The sequence below is a fragment of the Anser anser genome (assembly GCF_964211835.1).
Source record: "Anser anser genome assembly, chromosome: 2".
NCBI classification, from domain to species: Eukaryota; Metazoa; Chordata; class Aves; order Anseriformes; family Anatidae; genus Anser; species Anser anser.
In genome coordinates, this window is record NC_139721.1 from 108,350,411 (window position 1) to 108,374,352 (window position 23,942).

General features: G+C 40.3%; 1 protein-coding gene across 11 annotated transcripts in view; it reads left to right on the forward strand.

Annotated features, from left to right (window-relative positions):
• The window catches only part of LOC310894384 (nuclear pore complex protein Nup153-like), a 28,638-nt gene extending 8,819 nt beyond the window's left edge, over positions 1-19,819 (forward strand). For 3 of the 11 annotated variants that reach the window (XM_083824413.1, XM_083824410.1, XM_083824420.1), the window contains 12 exons: positions 1,729-1,887; positions 2,948-3,000; positions 5,698-5,824; positions 6,937-7,410; positions 8,662-8,754; positions 8,990-9,080; positions 9,422-9,544; positions 11,082-11,693; positions 12,420-13,288; positions 17,840-18,035; positions 18,562-18,607; positions 19,426-19,819. In XM_083824413.1, coding sequence (XP_083680539.1) covers positions 1,729-1,887; positions 2,948-3,000; positions 5,698-5,824; positions 6,937-7,410; positions 8,662-8,754; positions 8,990-9,080; positions 9,422-9,544; positions 11,082-11,512 — 1,551 coding nt within the window. In that variant the 3' untranslated portion in view covers positions 11,513-11,693; positions 12,420-13,288; positions 17,840-18,035; positions 18,562-18,607; positions 19,426-19,819. Of the gene's footprint in view, positions 1-1,728; positions 1,888-2,947; positions 3,001-5,697; positions 5,825-6,936; positions 7,411-8,661; positions 8,755-8,989; positions 9,081-9,421; positions 9,545-11,081; positions 11,694-12,419; positions 13,289-13,802; positions 14,082-16,585; positions 16,760-17,839; positions 18,036-18,561; positions 18,608-19,425 lie in introns of those variants that run through there. The other 8 variants (XM_083824416.1, XM_083824414.1, XM_083824415.1 and 5 more) reach the window with 8 other exon arrangements.
• The last annotated feature ends 4,123 nt before the right edge of the window (positions 19,820-23,942 follow it).

Sequence of the window (23,942 nt, forward strand, 5' to 3'; positions counted from 1 at the left end):
TAAAAAATGAAAACTAGTCATCTTTTTTTGACGACTTTAGTTAGGGGTATCCTTGGGCTTATTAAATTGCAAAATCCTTAAATGACCACTTGAAGATCAGGTGACTGAAGGAAATAACAAGATGTGCAAACTTTTCATCTTCTGTTCTAATGAGAAAAGGGACAGTGTCTCAAGACGTTTCTGTGCTAATTCCTTGATTGGATGGATGTATAATTAAGTTTACAATCACTTCAGAGTTTACAAACATCTCAGATTTCCTGGACCATCTTTTCACCATCTGCCAAATTACAAGGGCATGGAGAAGTGAAGTATATCATAAATATTATCCAAATAACTAAAACCAAATCTGGTGTGAATTCTCAGTTATATTATAGCAATACACCTGTGATAAGGCATTAAGAAAGATCTGCCAGATTTGCAACAGAGAGCCTGAAATTGTCAGCCAGTAAATGAATGTTGCACGCAGCTGTCAGTGGGTGAAAGGAGATAGATTGTCTATTCATAATACTAGAATTCATAATGGTGGCGGGAGAAGGGTAGCCCGCGATGAGAAGCAATTATTTGCTGAGGAGACGATCGTGTGTTTTCCTGCTAAAGTGAACATGCGGTTGACGGAACACTTGTGCACTCGGGCTAAACTTCTGCAGTGGGTAGCAGTGATGTGGTATTTTTCTTATTTCAAGGAACTGTACCAGGCAGAATAGCTCTTGGTGTATTGAATGCCTAACTGGGGGAATTAATATTTTTCTTTTTTACCTTTAAAACCAGCAATGAACCGTCGTTCACTCGAAGTAGATTTGTGAACTTACATAAAACATGTCTCATTCAAGGTTTCAAACTGAATGTAATATTTTTTAGAAAGATGTATTTTTGTATACTTTAGAGAGAGTGTGAATCCTATTACTAAGAGCTGGGAGATACTGTGAAATTAAAGCTGCAGCGTAAACAATTTCCTGTTGGTATTGATTTGAACAATAGCATGCTTCCTAAGACTGTATTTTCTGATCCTTAAGACCGCAGGCGGAGCCATCGGTAAATCTTGTAGCCTTTAGGGTTTGTTTTCTGTCTGACAGTTCAGTTAAGTCAGTTTTGCAGAACACGCAGTGGTCTGTGTTAAAAATTAACTCTGGTCTGTGAAAATGCTTTGAAAAGGGAAGTCAAACCCACTACCTGAAGTGCATCTAATGCACATGTAAAGCATTGGATCATATTTTAATGAACGAGATTATTGTAAGATTGACAAGTTGTTTTTTTTGAGTGTGTTCTATTGTTTGTGTAACTTTGAAGAGGGAAAATGTAGGGAATGTGAAGCCCAGAAGCCTGTATAATTAGTTGCTTAACACTTCGAATGTTAAATTAATGAATTAAGCTACTAAAAAAAAAAATCACAGTGTGGGCAGAGGAAAAGATAGGAGCATATTCTAGGAACATGGGTTATTTTAATTATGGTAGCATGAATTATTTTGTCTATGAAGCTAACTGCCAAATTTTGAAATGGAATTCAGTCAGACTTTGGCTACTTATATATAGCTTTATGGATTTCGTTACTGGTTTTCTGGTGATTTCCCTCTACAAGTTGAACGGTCTTTAGAATTTTCAAATTGTATTCACTGAGTGCCAAGACCGATGGGGGGAGGTTTATAGTTCTGTAATTTGTTTTCATCAATAAATATTGGAATTAATTTGGGTGGACGTAAGGATAAATTGATTGCTGTTTCCCTTTCAAAGCTGGAATCGCAGAATGCATTCCAGCCTCCACCTGTTAAGAGACTTGTGACACCAACGGTAAACCGTCAACCGATGCGTTATACGCGGTATTCTGAACCATCACCGACTTCAACTACTCAGTCCAGCAAAATTTGCCAGAGAGTAGACACAAAGTACCAAGTGAGTACATTTTTGAGTCCTTATGTGCCTGTTTTTTTTTTCCAGTCTTGGAATGTTTCTCAAACCAATTGTTATCCTATCTTTGCAAAAAGTACTGATAGTATGTTTGAGGCGAGCTTTAAGGCAGTGGGAACCATTGTGAAATAGATTGAGCTTTTATGGATTTAATTCTGTTTTTGGAACACTGAGTCATCCTGTTCTCAGTGAAAGAATATTAAAAGACAGAAATGTTTTCCTTTTATATTCTCATGTACACAAAGCTATCACTGATGAAACATGCTCGTGTTGTGTGTAAACTATTCCAGGTGAGCTATGTGCTCCAAGTGAGAGTTCTGACAATGTGCTGAGTTATCGGTTTTGATTGCTTTGGAGTAGAGGGGGTCTGATAAATTTTCCATAAAATTAAATGGGCATCTCTTTCTGCGAAAACATCTGTGTTTCCAGTATCAGTCTGAGTGTACAAATGACCACGTGTTAAGTGTATGGGCTTCTTAGGCTGGAAATCAAAGTGGACAGTAATACTGGTTGCTTATTGCTTTTAACTCTTTCAATCTCTGTATTGTTTAGCCAGCACAATCTCCATTTGGTAAAGTTCTAAAATGAATGTAGCAGCAACTGCTTAGTTTTTAGGGGGGTAGAGGTTTTTTTTTTCTTGTTTGTTGATAAATGATAGAAAACAGAAAAGTATGTCCCTTTTACGGGGTTGGTAAACACAAGTTTTGATGAAAACTCTCCCCCCCACACACACAATTTTTGTCATTTTGTTTAAAATAATTACTTTCTTTGTTAGAGGATTTGACAAATTTGACTTAGTGTTCTATCAGTTTATCCTCAATTCTGAGTGAAGCAGTGATGCTTACTTTAGCCCCCAAATTTAACTGAACTGTACCCACAATGCTGAATTAGGGAACAACGTTAAGTAGGTGAGGTGTATTCAGTGCTATAAAATTAAAAATAAATAAATAAAATAAAAACCACAAAAAACCACATTAAGTGGTTGTTGGTACTTTGTGTATTCTGTACATATTCAGCTAAGTCTTGAACTAAACTTAACTTGCAGGGGATGAGAGAGAAGACTTTGCCTGCAGAACAGCGAGCAGAACCATCTGAAAGGTATGACATCTATTAATTTAAAACTTACTTGAAGGAAGAAAGAAATCTCCTTTTTCAGTACGGTCTGCACCTGAAAGGTGGTGACAGTTCTCAGTAAAAGGAATGGGAAATCCAATGAAAATTTTGTATTTTGAGGCAGCTGCAAAGTCTGGATTGTGTTTGAAGATCAATATAACTTTGAGAAAATTGTTGTTTTTATGAAAGGAAGGAAGATGAGCAAGAATAAAAGTACTGATACACCACTTTTTATCCCAAGTTTATCTTCTGAGTAGGATACGAAGATGGGAAACGAGGCACGTTATAATGCTGTATCCACAGAAAGGATCTTTGCTATTGGAGGCCTAATTTTTTCCTTCTACAGGAAATATGGCTCATTTTGTAGTTTAACTAAATCTGTAGTGTTACAAATTTTGCTTTGACAGATATTTCATGGTTTATAACTCAGTTTACTTATAACAAAATAATTTGTCCCTCCTAATGTTCCCTAGGGGAAAAGCTATTAGTTTTAGCTATTTAATTGCTTGCAGTTTGAAAGCTCTGTCCTAATGGGATGATTCTTTCTGAAGTATTCTTTAGAAGGTGAAGTAGGGGAAGTGAGTTACAGTTCAGGAGGATGTTTATTGATGTGTTTTTTTCTTTATTTTTTAAGCAAAAACATGGAGGAAGATTTATGATTTATTATTCTTTTTTTTAATACTCCTTTCATGATGAAGTTAATTGTCTGCTTTGAGTTCACATGAAGACCATGTGTTCTTTAGAATCATTTGAGGCCAAATGCTAACTCATCTCTAAAATAAAAAAAATCCAGCAGAATTAATTGAATTTCTTCTTGAGGAGACTGCTTTGTGTTACACTGCTTTCTTGGTTTAGGTCAAATGAGTTATCCTCCAGATAATATTGATGGCTTTTCCTTCTGGGCAAATGGTGTTTTGGGTAATAATGCTTGAGTTAAGAGACTTTGCACTCGGTTTTTAGGGGGTTGCTCTTTTCAAAGAACAGTAGCAGGGAATTTTGTTGACTCTATGCTCATCTGCCAAGCAATTCTTATGTGACCATGGGCATTCTTTGGCTTGCAGAAAGAACTCAACACTTTGTTTTGGCATCTAAAAGTTGGACTTCACAACAACCACCTTTTTAGGGGTGGAAGCGACTGGCTTTAAGGTTCTGGTACAGGTGCAACCAGGTGCTGGGTTTTAATTATGTTTTTTTCAAACTGTTCTAAATTGTCTCTGTTAGAACTCCTTTCTACTTCTCCATTTAGGAAGGAGATACAGAAAACTCACACTGCTTTTGATTTCGTTCACAAAGTTTATTGCAGTGCCCTACCTTTTGTTTGTAGAGTAGGTAGTGGTGGTAGTGTTTTTTGTGATGCTGGTCTCTGTTGGGTGCCATGTTCTGGAGCAGGAGCACCACACTGATCTGCTGGCAAGAGTCCCTTTGGACAGTTGAGTTGGAATACTCAGTAAATCTCTGGCCCACCAATGCTATATATCTATGTGTGTGTGTGTATATATATATATATTTTATATCCTGAGTCCAATTGTAGATTAGACTTGCTTGAAGGCTGACAACTGTCTTTGCCCCCTTGAAGCTCACAGGTGTTAACAGAAAGAGGAATATGGGCTGTTATGGGCAAGCGATAGTTGTCTGAAGATCTGTTTTGATGTAAGACTTTTTTCAGAATTCTAATGGATTGACAGTTCGGATTAGAGAAAAGTCTGAGCATATGCCTTAGGGATCTGTCTTCCTCTATGCAGTTACAGTGCTAAGCAGGCTGTTGTCAAGTATTTGACAAGTTTAGACCAGTTCTCCTCCTCAGTATTGTGGGAGTTTGACCTGGTGTCTTCCAGTGCGATCTAATGCACTTCTGTACTGACTGACTGATTGGCTGCAAGATAAGCTTTGATGTCACGGTTTTTCCAGGCATACTTCATTTTCTTGCCATAGTACTTTTGTTAGAGTTATTCCCTATTCCACTTCTGGTTTGGGTTATTTTTTCCCCATTTGCTCTTGGATTAGGATATCTTTCTGGTTTTGAGCTAGGCTTTTTTAAGTACCAGAAAAACGCCTTTGTATGCCTTACAAAAGGGATCTGTATTCATGTCTGAAAAGACTTCTGGAATGTTGGCATACCCAAACACCTCTGCTGTTCCTGCTGATGGCCACATGAAAGCCAGAGCTGCTTCTGAAGCTTAGGCCATATTACCTTGCCACACAAGTCTGAGGCGTCCCTATTCTATCAGAGCTGTTGGCAGTGTTTCCCATGTGTATGTGTGCATATGTGCACTCTTTCTGTATTTTTGTGAGCTGTTCTTTTATATCCCTGCAAAAGATACACGTGCATCGCAGAATCAGAGAACCAGTCCTATTTAAAGGAAGCACTGGAAAATAACAATCTAAATCAGCTCTTCTATTTCAGGTCTTCTGGCTTAGTCATTGTTCCCGTGTGAACGGTGCACTTATGTATGTCCTTTTCATTGCTGCTGTTAATAAAGTTTTTCCTGTTTAGAACATCAAGTATTTACCAGCGTTTAGCAACTTGTGAGACAGCTTTAGTTTTTTTCTGATCTTTTTTTCTGATCTGATCTGAGGTTTCAATTCTAGGACTAATAACAGCTCTAATATCTTGAAAAAAAAATTTGGCTGGTAATTTTTTTTTCTCTTTTTTCCCCCAACTTCTGTACTGTCGTGTGCTAGCAATGTGACCAGCTACAAATTCAGTACTGCTGCGTCCAGTGGTCTGTCTTCAGGAGTGAGTAGCGGAGGCGGCAAAATGAGAAGGGAAAGAGGAATACACTATTTATCAAGAGCTGTACAAGAACAGGTAAGTGACTCTTAAATTAATTGCTGTCACTGAGCTTACTGAAGTAACTAGCTAAGTGTGTCAGTTTTATTGCATCATAGTAAATTATAACAATACCGCTTTATTTTTGCATTGTTTTTGTTTTCTTGTGGGTTTCAGAGCAGGCTCCAATTGATTTCCTGTGTTTGAATACCTGAACTTTGCTTATGTAATTTTGAAATTTTTAATTCTCTTACCTTGGAGATTCTTCAAACTATAACATTTCTCGTTAGCAATTGAATGAATGAGTCCTAAGAAGAGAAGTTTTGGTGAAGGTTTGTATAGTTTTTCTACAGGAATGATACTTGAAACGAGTGCCAAGTATAAAAAGAAAAAAAAGCTTAATTTTTGGTTTCATATTTAAGTCATACAGAAAGATACAGGCCAAGAGTGTGAAAAAGAGTAGTAGAAGAGAGCATTGTGCATGTCTGCTAACGATGACTCAGTTTTTGATACTCACCAAACTCATTGTGAGAGAGTTTTTTTCTCATTTTAATAGGAAAAATCTATTCCATAAAACTATGACCATGAATATTCAGATTATTTTTTCTTTTATTGGATGTTATATAAGCTGCCTGTAAGTTAATTTAAGTATTTACGTTAACATTAAGTATTTAATTAATATTAAGTTAATATTAAGTATTTAAGTTAATTTAAGTTTCAAATCATTAAATGGGACTTCCGGATGATGCAATATAAAGAAATCGTAAACACTGTTGTTTATTCCTGTAACGCAAATAAAATAATGGTCCAAATATCAACAGTTCCATAAACTTTTCAAATCAAAACTGTGAAACAGATGTAAGCTACAGGATGCACTGAATATCAGTAGTACCAACTTACATCCCTGCCTGAGTTAACTTTCAGTGTTCTTGCTGTACAGTTGTTGAATAGAGTATAATGTGGAAGCAGGCCTGCCATAAATTAAAATGACGTGGTAGACAGAGGTGGGGAGATCGGGATTTCTTCTGGAAACTTACTTTCTCTTAATTTGTATGGATTTTTGTTCTATTTAATTTTGTTAATAAATTGGGTGCGATGGGGTGAGAAAGTAGTATGTCTTGTATAAGAAAAATTAAAATTTGCAACTTTAGGAAGTGGAGGAACCAGTGCTACCGAACATACCCCTACCCATCAGTGCTGCATCGCTGCCTCAGTTCAATTCTAGTTTCGTTGGTAGTAGCGCTGTCTCAGCGTCACCGAGCGCTGTTTCAACAGCAGCAATGAGCACGGCAACTCCAGCAGCTGCGACAGGCATGGCAAATCCATCAGAGGTGGAGGGCATGACAGATCCATCAGAGGTGGAGGGCATGACAGATCCATCGGAGGTGGAGGACTTGACAGATCTATCAGAGGAGGAGGTGGAGGACATGATATATACAACGGCGACGTCGGGCATAACGTGTTCAACAGTGCCCTCAGGCTTGACATATCCAATAATGGCGGCGGGCATGCCATATCTGCTGATGACAAAGGACATATCAAGGTCAACAGCGGCAACGACAAGCGTGGCAAATTCAACGGAGGCGGCAGGCATGTCAGATGCAGCAGCGACGGCGGCGGGCAAGGTAGATCTTTATGCTATAAATAATGTTTACAATGAGTATACTGCTTTATTGCGAGTTGACTTTTTCTGTGGTGCTCATGAAACTAACAAATATTAGTTTCTACGCAGCTGAATGAATTGGGGTTGTATGCCAGTTTGGGGAAAAAGGCATAAATGTTTTGATTCTGCTTCTCTCAGTCTTAGAGCCTGCCAACTCCCATTTAACGTGATTGTATAACTGCTTCAAATGCTGTGGAAGTCTGCGGGGGAAGGGGGGTGTGGACTTTATGCCACGTTATTTATAGTGGTTTTGGCAGGGGTAGAGTTAATTTTCTTCGTAGTAGATGATGCTAGATGATGCTGTGTTGCAGATTTGTGAGCAAAACAGTGTTGGTAAGGCACTGGTGTTTTAGCTGTTGCTGAGCAGTGCTTACACAGTGACAAGTCCTTTTCTGTTTCTCACGCTGCCCTGCCAACGAGGAGTTCGGGGATGCACAAGAGGCTGGGAGGGCACTCAGCCAGGACAGCGGAGCCCAGAGGACCGAAGGGATATTCCACACCATTTAGCATCGTGCTCAGCAATAAATGCTGGGGGAAAGAAGGGGAAGGAGTGGGGAGTATGTACAGGGTTATGGCATTTGTCTTTCCAGGTAGCCATTACATGCGATGAGTCATTAATGCTACCTCAAATTTAAGAACTTTACTTCTTTACTTCCGGTTCTTTTCCCTGTTCCACTTGGAGGGAGTGAGCGAGTGGCTGTGTGGTGCTTAGTTGCCTGCAATGGTTAAACCACAACTTTATTTAAGTTATTAAATTAGAGGTAACGTGGTCATATAAGCCTCACATAGGATGAGCCTAGGGTGCAATAATTGGCATATTATTGCAATAAAATAAACATTAATCTGTTCCAGAGTACTTGAAATATTTTTTGTACGGTTTGAAGTAGATAGCTGCTTTAACATGTTGAGGTGTTTGCTGAAGTTCTTGGAGTATCATTGGGCTGAGTTTGCCGTTCTTCAGCTTCCTGGCTTGCTTTTCCGTGCATTTAGACCTAAGTAGCATCTCCAGCTTTTCCTCTCAGTTTCTGGAATTTGGTTTTGAAGATATTGTCCTATACCCACTTGGAAACTTCCCTGTGTTTTATTATTACTTTTATCTGCAAAATAACTCAAACATCAGGTTTTTCGACGTCACTGCGGGACTTCTGTTGGGTAGTGAATTCAGGTAGTTGTTGCTCTTAAATATAAACCTTTAATTCTTTTGAAAATACAGATACAACCAACAAGTACTGTTAGCAGTCCTGAGTTCGCGTTTTCATCTCCAGTTGTGAAATCTACTGAGGCAGAAGTGCTACCTACGTCTTCTGTAAGTAAAATAATAAAGGAGCTTGACTTTTTTTCTTAGGCATTTAGTAGGCTGTTGCAGAACACTAAAGCAGAATCTGCCTTGATGGAGAAAAGTATGTAGGCTTCTGGCTTATAATTTGTCATTCAGCATGCGTGCTACGAATGTGAAGAGCAGCTTTCAGATTTGGTTTTGTGTGTGCATTCGATTGAAGTTCCTGTGGCTTGAGAATCTGAAAAACCTCTCTTGTTCATAGCAGATTGGGTTTACATTTAGTGTTCCCGTTGTAAAATCGGCAGAACTTTCTGGACCCAGTGGTACTCCAGTGACGCCCTTTCTTACCCTAGGTAACTGAAACTTTAGCACTTCAGATCTGAAGTGCTGATTTTCCTTTTTTTCTTTATTAAATCTTCAATCTGTCCTGTCTGCGCATGCTAGCAATTCCAGGCAGTGTTGGACTTCTGCAGTATTTTTCCAGTGACAGATCTGCTTTTATAATTTTTGTTTTGTTTTGTTGCTTTTTGTTTTGCTTGTAATCATAAAGCATTGCAAAGTAAGTAGAATTTGTGAAGATTCTTATGTGAGAAGCATGAAAGCTGGAAATTCTTGTTTCTAACAAAAGTGAGTATAATCTGCTCTAACTAGGTCACATTGTGAAAGCTGTTTTTGTTTTCTTTTGTTTCAAAAGACACCACCACCTCAACCAACATCAACACACAGAAAGAGGAGGTCAAAGATTTTGCTGGTGGTCCCTTCACCACTGCCCTCGTATTAAAGGAAGGAAGCGTCTTAGACGTTCTAAAAAATCCTGGTGAGATAATGAACTCCTTTTAAAAAGATGCTGCAAAAAATACGCTAGCATTTTTTATTAAAAAAAAAACAACACACGACTTATGGTTAATAGAGTATCTGCTATAAATATGAATGTAGGAGAGCATTACATTAAGCGCTGCGTTTGTTAGGGTGCATCTGCCCCCTTCTATTCTAAGTGGTGTTTGTTGCTGGAAGTAAAACTGCAAGATGAAAAGCAGATGGGTTGCATCTCCTTTACGTGTTAGGATGTAATTGTAAATGAGGTACTAAGAGAATTAGCCAGATAATCGGTGTTTCATTTTAAGTAAATACAATTTGTGGAATTGAAAAGGAAATGTTTGTAAAACTCAACACTCCTGTCCCACCTTCAGCCCAGGTGAAGAAAGAATAGGAAAGAGCTTCAGTTCCAAATACATGGCGAAAGCTGCGAATCTTTGGGCCTTAGCTTACAATGGCTCCTGTGGATTAAAATTTAAACTGCAAACAGAAGTGGAGTGTTTTACGTTAAAAACCCTTTTCTGAATTTTGTTTTTAAGCAATTGCAATTGTTTTCAACAGTTTCATAAAGTGTGTCTGTGGAAAAGATATCTTCTAAGAAAAAGGGCTTTATTGAATTTGATCTTCTCCCAAAAGTCTTCTTCTAACTTACATACTTGTTAAGAAGGCAGCACATTTCTCTACTGGAAAGAGCTAAGTGAGAGAAAATACATTGTGCATTTTGTTTAAGGAAAGACCTCTGAGTGAAGTGACATTCACTTTCTTTATCGGTTTAAAAGAAGCAGAATCTAAATCCACATTGTTCAAAGACTTCATTTTTGACTAAAAAAAAACCAACAAACAAACCACAAAACAACTATGTTCAAGGTAGATTTACAAGCAACTTGAGCTGCTGTTTAAGATGCATTTCCTTTAGTCTTTCTGTATTAGTAGCTTGTCTTTTCTGTTAAAATTGCCACCTTTTAAATAAGGAGTTGTCCTGTGTCCGATGCATTTTGAAAAAGATTATAGAAAATTAGACAGTTGTTCAATTGTCTTGAGTTTTTATTATTTAATTAATATTCAGCATCTGTGGGAAAATACCGTTTGGATTGCTGCTCCGAGTACAAACTTCTGTACAGTTACTGGAGTAGATTTGAGTCATCTGCTACGGAAGGAGGAGCTTTAGAAATTTGATTCGATTGGGCATCGCGTCTTAATCAAATTGTATTATTTCCATTCCACGTTGGACTGTCAGATTTCAGTCAGCTACTGTCTGTTTGTACTTGTATCGACCAGTGAAAATGTTGATTTAAAGCTTGCTTGGAAACAAAGAGTTAAATGAAGCTTTAACGAAATGTTCTGTTGTGACCCAGTGCAGCAGATGAAATTTCATCCGTTTCGATAAGATTTCTGGGGACTTCCTGTTGCGCTCGGTCTGAATGTCTAGTTGTAACCATTGGCACCTGAGTTGAAATTTTTGCCCTCTAGTAAAGTCACTTAGTTACATGTAGTGAGGTGCTGCGCTAACAGGAAGACTTTTTTTTCTTGCTTCCTAGACTTTGGATTGTTGAAAACACGCTCTTCTACGTCTGCACAACCTACAACAAGCACAGTGGTTTATACTAGGCCTGCAATAACAACTTTTTCTGCAGGTAAAGAGACTTCTAAACAAGCATCATACTGGCAATCTGATACATGTGACCCTTTTCTGCAAAACAAAGACATAAAGGACAAATGTGTAACTTGTCAAGCTACTAAAGCGTCAACAGTTGAGAGTATGAAACAGACAGTAAGTTCAAGTCAATGCGACACCTCAAAGCCAGCAGCGCCCCCAGCAGGGATGCTGGGCTTTGGAGACAAATTCAAAACAGTACCTGGAACGTGGGATTGTGATACATGTCTTGTCCAAAACAAACCGGAAGCTACAAAATGTATAGCATGTGAGACACCAAAACCTGGAACGGGAGTAATGCCTGCTCTGACATGACCAGTGGTCACAGACAGCTCGGTGACAGTGACATCCTCCTCGAGCAGCACTGACACAACAGCCACTCTGGGCTTTGGAGACAAATTTAAGAAGGCGAAAGGCTCTTGGGACTGTGGAATATGCCTTGTACCAAATAAGACGGAAGATAACAAATGTGTAGCCTGTCAGTCTGAGAAACCAGGTATGGTCCTTTTTTTCCTGTTGTTTCCATCCTAGCCTCTGTGAATCTTGTACAGAATAAAAGTACGTTGCATATATGGAATATTTTAAGCAACACGATTCCCAGGTACGGTTGATGGGTTAGCGGCTGTCTGCAGGATTGGTTTACAGGCACTTCAGAGGTCTCAGCCCAGGTTCCAGCCTGTCGCATAAATTGAACTGATTGTGAAATGTATTAGTACGGAGCTGGATCAATGCAGATACCCCCGGCTTTGCAGCTGGTGAGGGAAGATGGCTGAAGTGAGTGACTTAATTTAAAAACAACATAGTGATTTTTCACTGGCGAAAATGAGAACTCCATAGAAAGAGTTAAAAATGACTGCGTTTTTCTCTTTCAAAAAATAAGTAAAAAAAATTACAGAATGTGGCCAAAATGCCTCTACTCACCGTTTGTATGTAATTGAGGGGAGATGTGAAGCCAGATTTCAAGACAGTGTAGTCTTAACTAGTCTTAAGCTAAAGCAGAGAGATGCCTATGAAGGTCAGTGGTAGGCTTCAAGAAAGCGAGTGACCCGCTGGGTAACTTCTTCAGGGCAGTACTGGGTTGTTTCCCATTGTGTGTGACCGTAATTGATTTTGAGCGTGGTTGTATTGTTTTTAAAATACGATTCTAATTCTAACTTTGACTCTAAATGTCATTTAACATGCCATTACATCGAAAAACACCTGTGCAAATATATCGTGGAAGAAACAAATTAAGATGGACTAGACCGGGCTTTTGTAATCATCCTGTGCGGTAAGACTGAAATTTCATGAGGTAAGATAATGGATTTCAGACAGAGTTGATTCTCTTGGACTTCCAACCTCTGAGCGGTCAGTCGGCATCTCTGTCTGAGGCTCTTGCCATTGCAAGGAGGAATTTTGGAAATGAGGGGTTTACTGTGACCATGGTGCAGTGAATTGCACGGTTACGTTGCACTTGTCAAGAGGAAGAGCGATGCAAGTAATACTAGGATAAAAGTTTTCTGCGTGTGCTGTGGAAGGGAAGAGCCATTCTTGTCTTTCCGGTTTTGAATTAGAAGCGTTATCTTCTGCTTCTCTCTTAAAAGGCACCTTTTTTTTAAAAGGCACCTGTCAGGCCTCTTTATGGAGGTTACACTGTCGTCAACAGCAGCAGAAGCTTGTGTGCTGAACAGAGTTGTGTGCTGTTTGGAAGCTTTGAGTTCCACTCTGTTTTTTTTGTTTGTTTCTTTGTTTCTTTGTGGGTTTTTGGTGGCTTTTATTTTTTTCAGGGGCGGGGGGGGGAGTTGCGGAGTAGTTTTGAACATTTCTGTGGGATTTGACAAATCAAATTTAAAAGTTAATGTTCATTTTATAGTTCATGTTCAAACAGGATGGTTAACTGTCTTGTTTGTCTCACAGAGGGTCCAACACCTGTGACCAGTAGCAGTGCATCTGCATTTTCTGCTCCTTCTGGAGAATTTCTGGATTTAGACAAATTCAAGAAGCCTGAAGGAAGCTGCGATTGGGAGACCTGCTTGGTTCAAAACAAAGCAGAGGCCACGAAGTGTGTAGCCTGTGAAAGTGCAAAGCCAAGCACCAAAGCAGAGCTCAAAGGTAATACTTAATGATTAAAACGAGGATGCATATTCTGTGATTTATTTTTTGGTTTGCTCTGATTTTTTTTATTTTCTTACCTGTTAAGCACAATTATTTTTTCCTTTGAGGTGTGGCAAAATTATTCGTTTTTCCTGTAGGAATATTGCCTAGATAACATCTGTTTCCACACTTTTCCCCAAGAATAAGTTTATCCTTTTTAGAGAAAAGCTTTCATTAATGACGTGCTTGTTCTTTACATGCCCTACACGTTGTTCATTTGGAGTTCAGACTAAAAACATGATCTTTCAAAGAAGTTCGTATACTTTTTAAAGCCAGGTGGTGGGCAGAAAACACAATTGTGAAAAGTTTTATGTAGAGAGGAAGCATGGGGTTTTCTTGTTTGTTTTACTGTTTGGTTGGTTCTTTGTTAAACAGTTTTGACTGGAAAGATCAGGACTAGAATGTAGTTCAAACCTTCACGTACTGCAGATACACCGTGGGTTACGGACTTGACATTCACTTATTTCTGCAGGTTTTGGTACTGCGACTGCGTCCACAAAATGCTGCCTTGCCATCATTTACATTCGGTGTTCACTCAGAGTGTTCAGGTGCAGAGTCTGCAGCTGCCTCACAGTTTATTTTGGGAAGGACAGAAGAGAAGCAGGATTCTGTCACTACTGCTGCTCCGTTAGTGTTTGGAAAGAAAGCTGACACTGAAGAGTCAAAGACACAGCATCTCAACACTAGGTTTAGACAAAAAATTGCGACACCTTAAGGAACCTGTCCTGCATCTCATACAAGCACAGAAGTTGCAGTGTCTCAGTGCTAGCAGTACAGTTGGTGGTAAAATCTTTAGTAGGGTGAAATAGAGGCCTCACACCTTTCAGAGAAAAAAAGAGATTATTCCCACATACTTGCAACTATGCTGCAGAGTGTACTGCTGTTACTCTAGTGCTACAAAGGTCCAAAAATCACTGAACAGTTATTAGCCAGTTTTGTATTCCTTTAATTTGTTGAAAGACTGCAGTAGAGGATTGAAGTTTTTATTGAGGATCACTGTGTGGAAAAATTCTGATTGTTAAATGTCATTTGTATGACTTAAGAACCGCGTTTTGGAGTACAGAATTCAGTATTAATTCCAGAAGGGGTAAGGGGAAGGACATTAGCTAGTAATCCCGAACAAAAGCAGTGTATAGAGCTATACTGATTTTAATCGCAGTATTCTTACAGTTGGTCTGTTACTGAACAGATATGTTTTGGGGAGATATGGTGGCCAGGGAGGCGTGTGTGTTTGTGTGCTTCCTCTTCTAGTTAAGGTTCTGGGGTTTGGTTTTGTCAGGAAAATTCGATGAGGCACCTTGTGTAAAAGGAAATGTTAACCAGCATTTTTCAACACGGTGTAGTCCCTTAAAAGTGTCATAGATGAAAAGAGGCCATAAACGGTGGGGGAAAAAGTTAGTGGGAAACTGAGAGCAGGATCACATTCAGTAGTGAGAGAGCAGCAGCCTAGGGAAAGCTGATGAATGACTGTAACAGATAGTTCTATTTTAAGTGTAAAACCACACTCAGTACTTTATAATGGTGGTCTTACCAGAGGGTTCTTCTCCATGGCTCCTAAAAGCACGTCTTGAAGGCATTCGAGTGCAGTGAACTTAAGCTGTAAGAGCTGGGCTGGTAAGCTTGGCCTGATTTGAAGCTGTAGGCACGGGGCTATAATTTCTGAACAGGCTACAAAAGAAACTGTACCACTGTGCTTTTCAGTGCTCCGTTTAGCAAAGCCATCAAATTGTTGCAGGCAATTGATGTTGTTCTTCTAAGAGCACCTGAAAGATATTTTTGTTTGAAGAGTTCAGAGGTACCGGTTAATACTGGTTCAGATAATTACAGCCAGCTCTTGGTGTTTGTGACCAATAAAGTTTGTGGCTCCAAAAGGAGTGGGTTAGTGCTAACTGATTAACTGCTGTATATGCAGAAATATGGAATCTGATTACTTACGCAGAGAGCACTTAAAATGTATTGTTTTGCTGGCTCTCAGTGAGTTGCATCTTAATGCTACCAAGGAATAAGCTTTTTGCTTCTGGCCCAAGTTTTTTAATTTGGTGAAAGCCTTTTCTGTGCACGTGCACATGCCAGAGAGGTTGCTTAAGTAATAGAAGCTATAGTAGCTGCTATCTTCTGTTTTTTGTAGAAGACAGAAACTGAATTCGTTAGCTTTGTAACTGTTATGCATACTAGAATTGGTTTTCTCCCTTTTGAAAATAGTAGAGGGTATGCCTATGTCAGATTTGGTGAGCAAGGTGATCAGATGAGGGCACTGCAAGACTGCCAGAACGCACCAGGTCTGGGGGGAAAAGGAATCCGGCTGAGCATAGGAATTTCTAAAAGGTAACCAAGGAGTTGTGCATTGATACAGTTATTCTAAATAATCAGATTCTTGTAGCTCTGCCTTTGGAAAGTCTGTGGCCCTTGCTGTAGTGGCTGCACACAGGATGCAGTCTACAAAACCAGAAATGCAGAAGTCCTATGTTTTGACTCCCTGGATTCATCAACCTGCTTCAGGATGGCTGGGGGAATCCAACTGTTAAGTCTAGCCAGACAGCGCAACTTGGGCTTAGCTGCCATTGTAACCAGCCTTGTTTCTCAACAGTAGCAAAGCTGAATGCATTGGTAAATATTTTCAGGTTTGGGCCTGCATAAGGTAGAAGGGACAACAAGTGGTTTTATATGCTAGGGAGTTCTTGTTCTTAGAGCTTTCCCTCTAGTTTGAGAGAAGCACATAACTAGTTTTACAGTGGGTTGACAGGAAAGAAGTGGGGGGAAGAAATGGGAACGCAGGGAGAAAGCCAAAGGCGTTATTACTAGAACAGGTTTAGAATGCTATTCTTTGCTTTTCATGAGCTTAGGGCAATGGGGAGTTTAAAGCTTAGCACTTCCTGAGAGGGTTTCTTACTCTACCGGCTCAGTTCTATCACTTATTTAAGGCAATTCAGGTCTCTGAACGGTTAAAGAATTGATACCAAATTTGATGAACTTTGATCCAGGATACTGACAAAACAGGACTTCATATAAACAATTTCAGTATGTTCATGAGGTTAGCTTGTGTGTTCTGTTAAATAGTAAAAAATGACACTTCTGTTTCTGTTTACCTAGCATAATTCTGCAAATGTTGCCTCCTTCTGCTTTAGAATGGAAATGCTCTTCTCCAAGAGAGCACTGTCCAAACTTCTTTGCCAAAATTTTTTGATTAAATTAATATTGGTTTATTTTGAAAACAAGAATAAGCCACAAACATGTTTTCTTGCTTCGGCTATCCAGAAGAACGTCAACAGTATTTTCAGATTTTCCTTCCCTACACAACTGTATGTAGGAAGAGTGCAGTTGGAAGCAGAAGACCTAAGATGATGTATCTTCTGTTTGTTTACTACAGTAACAAGACAATGGATTACCTCTTTATTAGAACTTGTGTAGCTTTGCAGTATTGAAACAAATGTAGGTATTAAAATACACATCAGTAATACGTTTCTGAATGGCTGAGTACCGTGCTCTCTTAGCATTGAAATACCCAGCCATTGGATTAGTTTGTCCCTCATGTTTGCTTAGTTTGGAAGCTATTTCAGAATGCCTTCAGCTTGTATTCTTCCCCAAAAGCATAGAACTCACTTCTCTGCATCCCCAATTCAAGTCAGAGAAACTGGGCACTGCAAACACAGGAGGTCTGCCTGTACAGAATCAGTGAAGACAAGTCTAAACAGCGGATTTTTTTGAATATGCAGCTGGGTTATCTGAATGTTCTTTATGCAGTGTACCTCAGTTTTAGTACAGATAGCACTTGTCTTGGTTCTTGTCATTAGTCTGAAGCTGCCCCTGAGAAAATCTTGAAAGGGAAAGTAGTGAAAGCTAATCAGCTGGCCCTTTCTTCTTAAGAACCAGTGTATTTTGTAATTCTCCCGCTAATAATAAGGCGTCATGCTGGAGAATCGCGATTGTGTTGTTAAGCAAGACTGACTTCACCTGAGCGGTATAGTTGGCAGCTGTTGAATGTTTAATGGACTTTAAACAAACAAAAAAACTGAGCAGGTGGAGGTAGACATGGCAAACTGACAGGCAGCGTCAGATGCTTCTTTGAAATGGATAATCTGACTCCATTCACTTCTTTCTGGAAATAAGATCTAGTAATTAACCAAACAAAAGATAGAAGGGTTAAGACTGCATCTTTAAAGCAGCTGTGCTTGATAAATGTCTCTGGTCTTAAATCAATCTTTAGCAAAGCACATAGACATAGCAGCAGCTTGCTTATGCCAACGCTAAAAATACTTGATGTGTACAGGTAACCATGTCAAGGCTCTGGAGTTAATCCATGAGAACAATTCCTTCTGGTATTGGCAAAGGTGAGGATGCTTGCTTCTATAGAAATGAGGTTTTGAGCTGTGACTTAAGCTGTCACTTAGGTGACTGTTTAGGAAAGCTTCCTTTTAAGTTTTGAAGTATGTAAGCTGACAAATTGTTTAAGTTCAGAACTGGGTTTACAGTCTCTTGTTCTCTGACTGTATGCAACTTCTCATGTTTCAGACTGAAAGCAGAATTGCAGCGGTACCAGTCATACAACTATAATGATTATTGCCAAGATTACCAGAACTACCACTCGCAGAGGAGTTACGATGCTTACGCTGACTACAACTACAGCTCCTATGCTCCCTATGACAGCATGCAAGCTGTTGGAGACTGCTCTTTAGGAGATTCTTTAATGGCTCCAGCTGTTTTTGAGGTAAAGATACTGCACGCTTGCTGTAAAGAAAATATTTCACAGATAATACGTTGTACAGATTTGTGTGAATCAGCAAAAAGAATCCGAAGTTGAAAACATGCTTTCTGCTTAGTGTGAAGTTAAAAGAGCAGATTCCATTCAGAGGTGTTTGTATTTAAGTGCTTAAATAGTAAATCCATAGAATTAGTGATTTATACACCATTATTTGTTCACGCATACCAAAGAATGGTTTTGACAGCATAATTGCGTATGCTTCTTCTGTTCCTGTTCTTCTGATTTGCTTTGCTTAAAGCAAATTAAACAGTTGTTGTAAGTGGTCTTATCATGGTCAATTTATTAGTTGTGACCTCCGGAGGTCCCTTCCAACCTGTACTGCAATATTGGCTTTCTTCTAAAAATAAGTAGATAAAATGCCATCTATCCTTGTAGTTGTAGGAAGAAGGAATGGGTTGAGACTGCAGCACTTTGAATCTGTGATGCTTTCTGAAATGAGTTATGATTAAACTTAGCCTTTTCTGTCTTTCAGGAATCTTCAGTTATGACTGCAATCGGTGATGACCTAATTACTGACGGTAATAAGGGTTCTATCATTGTCACTTGAGTTTAGCCATCCTTGTGCCTTTTAACAATACAAGCCAACCTCTACTGGATGAAGAACATCTTGAAAATTCAGCTGAGGTCAAACCTCTGTGGGGTTGATCTGCAATCAGCTGGGGTTTTAAAGCTGATACAGCATACACTGACCGCATCAAGTAAAACGGGACACTGTCAGTGCTTCGCAGCAGGTTTCTTGTACCTGTGCCTTCATTCCCATTTGAAAATGGTCTAAGACAGAATTTTGTTCTTTGTATTGGTTCCGCTAAACAGATTTTATATTAGAAACTCAGTAATATGCAAAAGCTTTGTTCTCCACCCTGAGGTAAAAGCTTATGTTGCAGATTCCAAAAGGAGGATTCAGCTTGCACTTACAAATACGGTACAAAACATATTTGTGTCCTGGAAGGTTTGCAAAGTTCCTCACGTGGAGGCATTTTGTGTTAGTGTTTAGAAACTATCCTATGTAACGTGTATTGCCGTAGAAGTGAATTAAATGACTCTTGGGAGGGTTTCATGGCTGATTATCCTTAAACGTTATCTTTACTATCTTAAACATTGTCTTTGTCTTTATCTTGAAAGACAGTTCTAGTCCCAGCCTTCTAATATACAAATTCCCAAAAGTTGGAGTTGTGAGGCTCAAAATTTTAGAGGACTAAATACCTCACTAAAATTAGTAGATCTAATAGCTTATTACACTTAGCTTAAAATACGTTTTATTAGCCATTTCACGTGAAGTTTTTTTGTGCGAATGCCTCAGATTTGATACTTGGACTTACCAGGCTTTTATTTTCAGATCCACAGCTCTACTTGGATGTTGATGAAATGAACAGACAATTCACGGAGACAAGCGAAGAACTCTACGATTCACTCATGAATTGTCACTGGCAACCTCCGGATACGGTCACTTCTGAAATCCCCTCTGCTATTTAAGTGTCTTCTAGAGCATGACCGTTAGGACCAAAGTGCTAAAACTACATTTCTTCTACATTATTCTAGCTCATAAGTTTTAAAGCACAATGATAGGTTGGGTTTTTTTTGCTATGCTTTTGACAGTTTCTGTAATCTTTTTGTTCATCACTCCCTTCTTGGAGCATCATGAAGTCATGTAAATATTCGAGAAATGTAAAGAGGTAAATGGGGTCTAAAGATAGACTTGCCTGTGTAAATAAAAAATTTGTTTCTGCAAACCTGCCAGCAAGGGATTTTACTTGTACCTGTGTGCAGCACATTCTCTTCCGGCTTATGGAATTTAACAAGGTAGTAAGGGTATTTCATCTGTCTTTATTTTTATATGGGCATTAGGACACAAGCAAAATCTAGCTTTCCCTTGTTTTCCTGGTTCCTTAGGTAAGCGACAAGCCAAGCCTTTCATGTGCTTGCTTAGACTGGAAGTATGTATGGGAGACACTCACAGGCCTTGCTATGGAAACACCTGTGCCCACTTTTTCCTGCAGGCTGCTGGCTCTAACTGTACTACTGATATATGCTAGGTCAGCTAAAATCGGCTTATAAATAGGGTATGTTAAGCATATGGAAGTGTAGACTTCAACTGCCATAGCTACAAACATCCCGTGGAATGAGGATGATGTCTGCTGGCACTCTCTGCATCAGCATTCAGTTTTCCCTTGCCCTTCTTACTGTTAGACTTCTCAGCTGACGCTTTACAGCGAAGAAATTGCTACAACATAATCCGTGTTCTTAAACCTAAAAAAAAAAAATCTTGGAGAAAACAACTTGCTGGTTTTCCCTCCTTGCTGGCAAGGAGAAAAATAGTCCACCAGGAACAACAAAAAAATCCTAGTAACAGCTCCTTAAGTTATACCCTCTGCTACCCTCTCTGATTGCTCTGGTCTTCCTTCATTCGTGGTAATGAAGTTTTTAAAGCTCTGGTAGAAGGATGACAGTACTCAAGTCAAAGGAGATGAGAGCAAAGAGGAAAGCTTTGCTTTAAGCTAGAGCAGTCTTGCGAGTTGCTGCCTTTATGCTGTTCTTATCTTGAAGGGTACAGAGTCTTTTCCAGTCATAGGGACTCCATAACCCTATGAGTATGGAGAAATAGTTGCTAATTAACAGTGTGTATAATAAGTAAGTGAGGCTGGAAACAAAAGAATATTCCTCCAAGAAAAAAAAGGAAGCAGAAATTACTGTACTTAATAGCTGGGGAAGCTGTTAAAGCTAGTTGACACAGTTCTGGTACTGCCGTGTGTGTTTTGGGGGCAACATAAACCATAATTGCTGTGATGGCAGGTAAGAATCCAATTCTTTTTTATGGCTTAGTGTAGTCAGTGAAAGCAGTGGTCCTAAGCTGCATGCTGTTCTTAAATGTAATGCAAATTCTCTTTTGTGACTCCTCAGTACTTCCAGGTTACTTGTAGCTGATCACCAGCAACTGCTTCTGTTAGCTATTAGCTGTTGGGTTTTTGCTAGGAATACTTTCAGTCCTGAATTGAAATGATGACATCCTGAAACAGAAGAGGCTCTTGGAGTATTGTAGGAAGCACATTCTTCCTGGTTCTAGCACAGGTGTACACGTAGGAGGAGACAGAAGGCAAAGAACCTCACATAGGTGGAGGGGGTGAGGTGGCATCACAGTTAGAGCTGTCTCAGTTAACTCTTCCCAAAGCATGAAAGCAACGTGGCTGGGAACAGGGATTTGTTGGATTGCTTCTTTGTGTGAGCCAGGGAGTCTTTTGAGGGGCAGATTAATAAGAATATGACACAAGGTAGAGGTGGAATAGATGAAGCAAAGAATCTGGGTGGGAAAAGGGTTGCTTGTACGTGTCTATGGAATTGTTTCAGGGGACTGAGCTGGGGCAAATTCAAGATAATAGATGCAGCCTCCTTGAATTTGGATGGCAGTGCTGAAGCTTCAAAACCTTACAAGGTTTGATGCCACTTCAATTGTAGTGCATAGCTGTGGTACTTGAGCTCAGAAGTGCAAACTGCACAGGATTTTTTTATCTATTTTCTTCAACGTGAGCAGCAAAACATCTTCCAGGAATGTGCCTGGGTGCTACGCTGCTTTGACACGGCTTGCTTTGCATCACCAAACACAGTAGTTAGGTTGCATCGAGTACTTTGTGGAAACATTCATTGTGTTGTCACCCAGAAATGGGATGCTACAGATATGTGTTGGCCCGGCAGTATCAGTGCTGTTTTTTGGCCTTTGAGAGGTTGGTCCATAACATGTGACCTGTGTAACGAGGGGCCCACATAGATTGGTGACTTCATTAAGTCTGATGCTGTGGTGGTGTGTGACCCAAGGCCCTGAACGTCAGAAAATCAGGCTGTGGCCACCTATTTTATGCAGACTTTGCCTATTAACAAGGTCTCTACACTGTACGTTAGAGACGTGTGCCTCCTTTTCCGGACTAGATAGCGAAAATACCAGTTTTGTAGTTCAGTGAATGAGATTGGTTGGGCTGTTTGTTCTCCAGAGCTGAAAAATGTTGGGAGTGTATTCTCTTGGAGTCCACAGAAATGAAAATGATGAGAGGAAGAGAACGTTGGTTGCAGCCCGCGTGCTGCTGTTATAAAGTAGTTCTCTGATGTCTTTTTCCCTCTGCTGAGACTTATCAGCCTATCGTCCTTTCCTGTTAGGAGCGCATACCTGGCTTGGGATGGTGTGCGGCAGTGCAGATTCTTTACCGTAAGAGCACACTGAATGCCAGACTTCTTCCTGTACTGCCGTGTTAACCATGAGTCACAAATTCAGGAAGCAGTGATTGCATCGGAACTGCTACAATGCTTTGCGGAGTCTTTTTACTGGGTAAACTTCACAGCTGCAGTTACAACTTCCAGCCTGTGTTAGCTGAACACATCGTACTGGTGCCCGCCATCAGTTTGACAAAGATGGGATTGCAGTAGGAACTTGCTTTCTTCCTTCTTTTTAATTAAACAAGTCTTTGAAGCAACTTTTCCAACACCGCCATACTTCACTTCTTCCAGTTATTTTCTGTTTTACTTAGCTGAAATGTTTTTTTTTCTTCCAAGCTTGAGGAAGTTTTCTACAAGAATGTCCCGTAATGATTTCATAAACTCTTTTCGTTGTACCTAGCTGCAACAGAGAGTGCTTTTATTCAAAAACCTGCTGGTTTTCTTTTCCAAGAAGTAGTGGGGTTTTTCCTATCTCTTCACTGATGGGAAAGGCTGTAGGACAGTAGCTTGAGGGGCTACTAATGCTGTCATCAGTGAGCCGGGAAAAGGCAGGAGTCCGAAACGGGTAAAAAGTACTTAAAAGGATACCAAAAGAGTAAATGGTACTTAAGCCGTGGATGTTTCTTTTTGCAGGGATGCTCCGGACCAACCGCTTCTTTCTAGCGCTACCTCAAAGTAACTTGCAGATAGAACTCACAGGGAAGGTTGATCAAATGGTGATGATCGCTGTCATTCTGCTGGACACGCAGATACTTGCCTTTCGTTTTGGCTCATTTTTAATACCAATTAACTTCAGTGCCTCGCGTTAATAGACACCGTTTGACTGCATCGGCAAATGTTTCTGAGTCGTGAGTGTCATTAAAGGCCTGTCACCCTATGGAAATCCTTCTAAATAAGAAAAATGGCATTTAAATAAACAAATAAAGCAGCGTTTGAACTTATGAGCAAACCTAGCGTAGCTGCCTTTGACGCTGATCTGGAGGAGAAAAATCACGTTATCACACTACTATGGTTGCCTTAATAGCTTTGGTGTACATGAGGGAGGGAAGCATTATGTGATGTTTGCCTAGCTATTACATGGCCAATGCAGGAGGGGTTTTAGTCAGTTCCCTGAGCACGTATTGTTGCAGAAGTCGGTGATTTCACTGCCCAATGTCTGTTATTAAGGGCACGATTCACGTCCCGTTATCGTTTTTATTATTTATTTATGTGTTTATTTTCTGGGGCGGCGATCTGTCACGATGCCCATCGTTCCCCTGCCGTGGGGTAGAATTTAGCGTGACGACTGCTTCCCGGACCAACGGGGCCACGAATCCGGCCTAAAACACTGCTTGTGCGTTGGTTGTCGGCGTGGGGGCTGTTGGTTGTCGGTGCGGGGGTATCGGTTGTCGGTGCGGGGGTATCGGTTGTCGGTGCGGGGCTTTTCTGACGAGCACTGTGGGCTCGGGGCGCCGTCCCACGCCCGGCGCGGTGCTGCGGCACACCGGCGGTCGGCGCCACGGCGCGGGGAGGCTCTGGAGGTGACTCCTAGCCCCGTGCTTACGGTGGCCGGGCCGGGGTTCATTATGGCGGCCGGGTCCTGAGGGCGGGAGCGGGAGGGCGGCGGGACCGGGACGGGACCGGGGCGGGGCGAGGAACGGGAGCGGCAGCGGG